General features: G+C 49.4%; 1 protein-coding gene across 1 annotated transcript in view; it reads right to left on the bottom strand.

The window, feature by feature from the left end:
• STARD9 (StAR related lipid transfer domain containing 9) overlaps positions 1–9,110 on the bottom strand; it is a 128,224-nt gene that overhangs the window by 16,649 nt on the left and 102,465 nt on the right. Inside the window, 1 exon segment of the mRNA XM_012806315.2 lies at positions 70–7,765. Within this exon segment, the coding sequence (XP_012661769.1) occupies positions 70–7,765 (7,696 nt within the window).

Below are 9,110 nucleotides of genomic sequence, written 5' to 3'. Positions count from 1 at the left end.
GATGGCACTGCCCTGGGCCATGTTTGATGGTGTCAGGTCCCAGGGTTTCTGGCTGGAGGAGATATCAACAGCACTGCCAAACACGTACTGCTTCCAGCCAATATATGCAGGCCCCTCTGGATACCACGGTGGGATATAGGGATTGATATTATTGGAGCCAAAGTGCAAAATTCCTTTGCCCAGCTGAGAATCCCAATTGTCTGGCCTGACCTGGACACCCAGTCTCTCTGGCTGTCCCTGCTGAACCTGATCTAAAGCACCAGACATCCAGCTGGTCACGAAAGCAGGGGTTGGCATGCATGAGGCAGTGGAAGATGTTGGGTAAGGAGGGGTGGTGGGTTTTACGGGCCTGTCATCAGCAGTGCCATCACCCACAGTAGATGAGGCTTTCTCATCGCTGTCTGTAGCCTTCATAGATACTCTTATCACCGACTTTCCTGAGGGAAAGCCCTTGAGGGGTGGGTACCACTGTCTCTCAGGCCCTGGTATATCCTGGTCTATAGAGGAGGGAGGCTTCACATTCAAGTTCAACTCCCGAAGAGATGGAGAAGCGCTAAACACAGGCAACTGTGGTCTAGGGGAGGACTCGGAGTGTTGGGGGCCAGAGAAGATAGCGATCATAGGAAGTGAGTACCTGTGGTGGGGCTGGTCGGGCCTCTGGGTGACAGACTGTGCTATTTCTCTTTGTTCCAAGGGCACAGCAGCTGAGTCTTCAAAACTCAATGAGAAGAGCTTGGCCACGGCCACTTCTTTCCCAGCTTCTGTAATCTCACAGCCATCCAAGCCACCCTCACTGGAAGGTGGGGTATTTTTGCCCTGGGCATCTGCAGCCTGGTCTCTCTGCTGCTCTTCCTCCTCCCAGAGATTGTCATCTGGGGGACTGGAGACATGTTTCAAGCATGCTATAGACTTGGACTTTGTGGAAAACTGGGTGTTTTCTGAAAGGCATCTGATGGTATTTTTGAAAAATCCAAGCTGTGACTCTACTGTCAGCTCGCTCTTAGTAGGCCTTTCGCTTAAATTCAGGATATGTGGTTCCTGAATTGTTGCAGGTGGGTCTGCCTTGGTTTGAGACACCTGTACATCCTGGCCACCTATAGAGCTGCCCTGAAAGTGCCTCAGTGACTCAGAGTACATGCCTGTGGGGAAAGAGGCAAACTTAGGGTCTTCAGTGGCTTTCTTCTCGGCCATCTTGTTTTCAGGAACCCCTACTGAACTTCTGTCAGCAGCTGAGTGGCTGGAAGAACTTGTCTTCACATCAGAGGCAGATGGGGAGTTGCAACCTTGAGCTGGAGATAGGATAGCAGCCACAGTGGAGGGTTCTAGAGTGCTGTTTTCTGCTGGCCTAACTTCCATATTAAGGTCTTGGAGCTCAAGTCCATGTGTCAAGAGCATGTCAGGTCCCCTAAAAGAGCTCTCTCTTCTCTCATCCAACTCACAGCCCTCAGAAGGTACTACACAGGGTGGGTGGACAGTGTGGGCAGACTTTAAAGTCTCCTTCCCCAGGTCACCTTCTCTATAACACAGTAAAGTGGAAGAATGGGAGGGACAGGCAGGAGTAGCAGTAGGCTGAGAATGCCAGGACTGACAGTACGGAACAATTCCGCTCCCTTCTCCTCTCAGTGGCCTGAGAGTCCTGTTACCTTCAGTGTTCCCTGAGAAGAGGAGGCAATCTAAAATTTCCTTTCCGTATCTGCAAGGGCCTTCCTCCCTCACTGCCCCAGGATCTGGGCTAGGTATTTGATCTGGCAATGAAGTTGGCCCAGGATGTTTGTTGCAAGCCCTGTAGGCTTCAGTCAGCTCAGACACAATCCTTCCCTTGCACTCCACATGCTGCTGTGCTGGAGCTCCCAGTTTAACCTTTCTCATGGCTCCAGGCAGAACAATACCCTGCTGGGGACTTGCCCACCCTTCTTCTAAGCCAATGAAAGCCTCAAGGCTTTGGATGTGGTCTTGCTTAGAAAAGAGACTTGCAGAATTCTGAGCATCACAGATCACAGTCTGACTTTCAAGTTGGGCTGCTTTTTCTCCCTGCACCATCACTAAGTTACCTGAACCTACTCTATATGTGGTGTCCTGAGTTCTAGGCTCCTGGTGCTCTGGCCTGCTGGCCCTACTGGCAGGGGGCATATCCTCTGTAATCTCCCAGGGAGCTGACTTACTTTGCCCACCCATAATCACCCCAGCATCATCAAAAGGGGTCTGAGAAGATAAGGCAGCCACTCCTTTCTCTGGTGTTATCTTCCTGTCCCCCTCCACAGCTGCTGAAGAAAGAAGGCTGTTGCAGTCTATGGGATCCACAAAGGAAAATGTTCTGGTTGCTTCTTTCTTTTTCTCTGTGATTACAGAAGAACTAGAATGGCGTATGAGCTGTTCATAAGCTCCCAGGACATGTTTCAGTTCTCCAGGACAATGTCTTTCACCCAGAGCAGAGGCAACATGGGAAGAAGCTTGCATGGGACACCATGGCCCTCTGTCAGCTTCAGTGTTGGATGGAGGCTGAAAGCTGTCTGCAGAGAGCAGTGAGGTCTGGACTTTACTCTTATCAACTGACAGATGTCCTGGTTCAGCAGATACAGATGCCCCATCAGACTCCTGTGCTTTGCCCTCATTCCCGGTACTGTCTGACACTGACTGGTCCATTTGTTTATACTGATGCCTGCCAGCAGCCCTTGAAGAACATTCCAGTAAAGTTTCATAGTAGGGAAAGACTGTCCCCCCGGCCACAAGGTCATTAAGCTGCTTTCCCTGGGCCTTTAACTGTCTAATATCCTCCAAGATAGCCAGGCACATGGATGCGTAGACAGAAGGCTCCAACAGCCTGGGCTCTGGGTGTGGTACCCTTGGCAGGGAAACAGGTGCTAAGAAAGCCTGAGCCTCCTCCTCTGCCTTCTGCTTTGCCACAGTACCTTGATCATCATCCTCTTGTAAGGAGAAGCTGACCCTCTTTTCAAGCTGGCTAATCCTGCTCAGGGAATTGGCTCGTATTTCTTTTTGTACAGCTACTTCAGCTTCAGAAGGTAAACCTTCCTTGGTACTCAAGCCCATAGAGGTGATTCTGTGGTCCCCTCCTTGGTCTTGGGGGCTGGTGCTCACTGATAGCCTGGCCACAATGCTCTCTGGTGCCTCAGAATGATGAGCTCCCGGGGCCATGGATATCACAGATTCACAGAGAGCAGTGTGTGCCACAAAAGTGCCCTCTCTAACCTCTCCCTGAGGACTGTGGCTTCTGGACTTCCTGCTTTGTTCCTGAGGCTCTGCTTTAGCTACCCAGGGGCTCTTAGGAATCTTCAACATTGCGGGATCCAGCACAAAGTCGACTGAGGAGATGTCTATAGCATCAGACACATGGAGACAGCTGCTGGGCAGGTTTGGATGATTCAGGTCTTGGTAAAAAGGAGCTGTAGAGGGATTTTTCTGGCTCGGCAATGGGCCAATAGTATCCTGGCTAAAAAATGTGCCCAAATAAAGGTTACTTGGACTAGAAAATTCCTGAGTCAATGGCATCATTTTATTTTTCTCCTGTAGGCCCCCACCCATTTGCACAGCCATTTCAACTCTGCCTTGAGCTGTTGGTTCCTCTTGCTTGGAACTACTTAAGTATTTAGCAATTTGGCTTTCCTGAAAACTTTTCATGGTCTCCAATTCCTCAAGACTTCCTAAGCCCCAAGGCTGCCCTTTGAGGCTTGCTAATGCTTTTCCCAACTCACTGTCATTCTCAGAAGACCTTTCAGGCCTGGGCTGCAAAGGCTGAGCTTTAGCCAATGATTTCCTCCTCCTCCTCTTTGGGTGAAGAAAAGTGTTGGTGGGCTCTCTGTGAGCTGTGCGTGTCCCTAAAGAATCACACACGTCCTGGGCTAATTCTGCCAAGTGGGTGTGCCCGCTCACAGAGTTCCTCTCTTGTACACATTCCCTTGACATCTGCAGGCTTAAGGTGATTTCTCGGACCTGGGGATCGCTCCCAGTGCTAATGCAAACCTCCGCCTCTCTCGCTTTACCATCTCTACAGATAACATCATCAGTCTCTTTGGGAGAAGATAGCTGATCCTCAAAGGACAGACAGTTTCCAGGGCTGGCTGGCCTAAGGACATGGTCAGCCTTCTGCTGACCCTTCTGGCTCTGGAACATAAACTCCTTATTGACCGCTGGTGTATGAGCAGCATGAAGCTTCTTATTCTTTGTAGATTCCATTTCTAAGATGTCATTTTCCAGCTGCATTATACTCCTAATCAGTCTAGCCATTTCGTCAGAATTATTAGCCTTTTTATTCTGTTTCTTCCCAGAAGGTTCTTGTCTGGGGTTTAACATTTCTTGCAACCTTCCAGAGCCCTTGTGCTCATTGGAGTTTCTTTCCTGAAAGCATGTAACTAATTGAAGTTTTCCATGTATAGTCTCTGTCTGTGGAAGCTTAAACTCTTCTGAGCAATCTTTGGGGTGAAGAGCTTTTCCAAGCAGCCCAGTTTCATGCTCCCCTTTCCACTTTGGTGTTGGACTCCTACCCTGGGCCACTGTCACTGGGCTGCTTACTCTATGATGTACTGATCGAGACTTCAAAGAAACAGCAGTTTCCGCTGGCGCATCCTTCTCAAAGCCTAAATTGAGGGTCCTACAGGTGAAATCAGACCTGGCCCTAGAGGGGAACTGTCTCTTTCTGTCATGGGCCTGGGTCTGCCTTAGAACTGTACTCTGATCCTGTTCTTCTTCCACACCTGCCTCAGATTCACAAGTGAGGAGGAAAGGCTTCCCATACCTGGAATGGTCTGAGGAAGAGGACTCTTCTCCCTCAAGCGCTTCAAGACCATGTTTCATATTCAGCATGCCAACTTGATTTTCAAATTCACATACTTTTGGGCCACCAGAGGGGGGAAGATGTCTGTTCTGAGCAACAAAAAAATAAACTGAATTACCGCTTTCTTCTTTAGTATTTCCAGGACATTTCCCTAATTCTTGGATAACTTCCCTGGGGTTTGTATCCACTGGCCTCTCTGCTGTGACCTGCTGAGACGAGGCAACTGTGGGCTTCTGGTTTTGTAACAGTACTGGAAAATTCTTCTTCAAATAAGCATTTTGGAGGTGACCGATGCCCCAGGCTTCCCTAGGGGGTGGGGAAGGTGGCTTTGCTTCTCTGTAAGCCGGAATCTCTAAAGCAGTTTCTGTCAGGGCATCCCTGCTTTTGGTCACATAGAATGTTTCCAAGGCAGGAGGCTGCAGAGAAGACTGGAGTGGATTCCAGGAAGCAGAGTGGAGGGATAGCTCTGCATCTGATAGAAAGGCAAAGGAACCATCCGTGCATCTCTCTGCTACTTTCCTATTGCTCTCTTGCCAATCTGCCTTCTCCTCCTGTAGGGGACAATGGCTGTTAGGTCTTAATTGCCCTGGCTGGATTATAGTATTTTTCCTGAGAGGAGCCCAGTCTTGGGATGGATGGTCTACTTTGGTGGCTATGACAACATTTTTGTGACAAGTGCTCTTCTGGAAAAAATACTCGTCAGAGGAAGTCCTAAGTCTCGGTTTCCTGCCACCCTGAAAGCATTCTTCCAAGTTGCTCTGTGTGGGTTTATGTGCTTCTATCACGGAATGTGCTATGTTGTTCTTTTCTGGAAAGACTTGTGCATTTATTGGTACAGAAGAAGACGATTCTAAGTCTGCTGAGTAAGTTTCATTATAACTCACCTCCTTCTCACTAGGGTTAAAGAAATCTGAAGGACCTTCTAATTTGGCCTTTAAACTGTTCTGATCTTTCTCTGCTCTCATACGCCTGGTTTTGGATACAGGGATGGGAAAATTATTAAAATCCAGACTGCTAGCTACCCTGGGACCAACTGGCAATATAGTATCTCGTCCTTTGCCAGAAGCTTGAGTCAGGGAACCAGAGTCTCCCTCAGGGCAGCGGAAAGCAGGACTAAACTTTTCTGTAGGCTCCAAAACTGAGAGTTCAAGGAGATACTTTTGCTGAAGGGTGGCCCAATCCCTTTCCTGGGTGCTGCCTCTATGATTGAATGAGGTGGCAGAGGCAGCTGGCGCACCTGACACACTGGAACCGTGAGACACTTCAGAGCTGCCCTGCTGGGACATGTCAGGGAGACTTCTGCCCAGAAAGGGGCCATTAGCTCCTGATTGAAGAAGCCTCTGAGCTCCCCAGATGGATAGCTTGGATGCACCAAAAGCAGAGGTTGTGTACTCATCTTCTACACTCCAGGGGTGCTCAGTCCTGCCCTGGGGCAGTTGAGAGCTATTTGACAGGACTGTTTTGGCACCTGATGACTTTAGTTCTTCAATATTTAGCCAGTATCCAGGCCTCTCATCATCACAGGGCTGAAATTCCTGCACATCAGTACTTGGATATAAAGAACCTACCATTCCTAGGGGGCTGCTGGGGTTGGTCTTAGAGTCACAGGAAAACCAGGAATCCATGGACATCAGTGGGCTCTCTACTGAAAGCTGCATGCCTCGGAGAGGGTTGGTTTGTTCAGAGTAGCTCACCTCCGCCTCGGACTGAGACTGTTCATAACGGGGCTGGAACCGGGGATCAAGGCAAGATGACTTGCTCCCTGGCAGGACGGTATCTGGCCTTGCTCCTGTCCTGTGGTTGATGGTATCAAGGCTGTGCACTGCCTCCTGGCTCACTGGAGGCAGACGAGAGTCTTGTAGGTGCCAGAAAGTCTCTGTGGGCATCTCATCAGCTGAGCCAAGAGAAGGCTCTTCTCGTTCACCTTTCCCTACTTCCTTCCCAGCCTTGATCAGTCCCTCCAAGGGAAAGCTCCTGTGAGCTTGAGCAAGTAAGACACTGTTTGAGGGCACAGCGAAGCCTCCCACAGAGGTTCTAGTTCTGGTCCTGCAGTGGCCATGGCTGTTGGTGTGATGGCTGGCCCCTGAGCGGTCGTTGGGGCTGTGGTACTCCTTTTCAGCCAGTGAGTCCTCAGATATTTGGCTGTCATCGCTTTCAGAATCGTCTGGCTCTGGAAGATTCCACTTCTTCCCCTGAGGGTCCTCTAGCTTTGGGGGCTCCACCAGGGCTCTGGCATAGACACAAGAAAGAGAACTCACAGAGTAATTAATATCTGTATCAGAGGAGTCATTGTCTTTTTCTCTTGCATGGAACACTTGTGAGTTGGAATCTCTGAGTGGGGCCATGGTGTCTAGGTCCCCTGCATTGAGCTGTCTCTTCAAGGGACTGCCATGAGGCAGATAAGAGGACTTTTTGGCAATGTCTCTGACCCTGGCTGCCAATACCTTATGGCACCTTTTCGATGGCCTGCTTGCAGAAGGTGGTTTATATTCTCCCCGAAAAGTCTTCATTGTCTTTCTATGCACAGCTGGCTGCTTGGGTCCTTCAGAACACAGGGAAATATAAGAGGTTGTTGGTCCCTTAGCCCTTCTGATCTGGATGGCAGGGGTGAGGGTTTGGGGCCCGCCCCTTGACTTTAGCTTGTTAGCTGTTTGGCTCAGAGATGCTAAGCTCTGGGACACCTTCTGACGGAGCTGCTTACCCATTCGACTCATTTCCTGGATGCTGACAGACTTGGGGCTCACAGTGAGGCGGGTGCCTAGAGCTGAGGCTCCCCTCCTGGCCGAGGCTCGTCTGGCTGTGAAAGGCTTTCCTGGGCCTGAGGAATGGAGACCATTCCTGCGGAGACGCCCTATCCTTGGACAGTAAGAAGCACCCTGTGGCAAGTGCTCTTCAGATGATGTTTGCTCCGATATCTGGTGAGTGGGGTCAGGCACAGGTGGTAACATGGTGGACAGATCCAAATTCAGGGAAACTCTGTGGAGACAAGGAAAGCCATCTCAGAAGAAGTAAGAGGTCCCCTACTTCCTGCTGACCTAAGGAATATAAAGTTTCACTTAGTTTGCTCCAAAAGAGGTTAAAAACCAGGCCCATGTTAACTGACTTCAGGGCCAGGGGAAAAAGTCTACAGGTATAATAGGAATACAGACTATGGTCTTAACTCTCTGAGAGACCCCAGGTACATCCTATTCTTCAATTTCTTTCCTTTTTCCCTTTTTTTTTTTTTTTTTAAAGACAAAATCTCACTTTGTTGCCCTGGATAGAGTGCCCTGGCATTACCACTCACAGTAACCTCAAACTCTTGGGCTCAAGTGATTCTCTTGCCTCAGCCTCCCAAATAGCTGGGACTACAGGTGCCTGCCACAATACCCAGCTATTTTTTAGAGACAGGGTCTTGCTCTTGCTCTTGCTCAGGCTGGCCTCAAACCCATGAGTTTAGGCAACCCACCCACCTCGGCTTCCCAGAGTGTTAGGATTACAGGTGTGAGCCACCACACCCAGCCTTTTTTTTTTTTTAAGATAGGCTTTTGCTCTGTTGCCCAGGCTAGAGTCCAGTGGTGTCATCATAGCTCGCTGTAGCCTCAAACTCCTGGGCTCAAGTGATCCTCCTGAGTAGCTGGAAATAACAGACACACACCTCCCTGCCCAGCTGTTTTGTTTTGTTTTGCTTTTTCAAGAGACAGTTCTCTCTTGCTCAGGCTTGGCTCAAACTCCTCACCTAAAGCAACCCCCCTTTCTCTTGCCCTCCTAAAGTGGTAGCATTGCAGGCCTGAGCCAAGGCACCTAGCACAGTTAGAGAAATTTGCCTAGGTTTTAGATTATATTAAGTAATCTTAATTTTTGTGATAATGACATTGTGCTAATAAGGAAAATTCACATTTTTAAGAGGTGTATTTTTTTTTTTGAGACAGAGCCTCAAGCTGTCCCCCTGGGTAGAGTGCTGTGGCATCATAGCTCACAGAAATCTCCAACTCCTGGGCTTAAGCAAGTCTCCTGCCTTCACCTCCCAAGTAGCTGGGACCATAGGCACCCACCACAACGCCTGGCTATTTCTTGGTTGCAGCCATCATTGTTGTTTGGCAGACCTGGGCTGGATTCGAACTTGCCACCTTAGGTGTATGTGGCTGGCGCCTTAGCCACTTGAGCCACAGGCCCCGAGCCAAGAGGTGTATTCTTAAAAATGCAGAATTAAAATGACATGATGTCTAAGAGTCGCTTTAAAATACTTCAGAAGGCTTGGTGCCTATGGCTCAAGTGGCTAAGGTGCCAACCACATACACCTAAGGTGGTGGGTTCGAATCCAGCCTGGCCCGCCAAACAC

Source organism: Otolemur garnettii, unplaced genomic scaffold, assembly GCF_000181295.1.
Source record: "Otolemur garnettii isolate 467f Iridium unplaced genomic scaffold, OtoGar3 scaffold00050, whole genome shotgun sequence".
Lineage (NCBI taxonomy): Eukaryota > Metazoa > Chordata > Mammalia > Primates > Galagidae > Otolemur > Otolemur garnettii.
The sequence above is the reverse complement of the archived record's forward strand: the minus strand, read 5'-3'. Positions and strand labels throughout refer to the sequence as shown.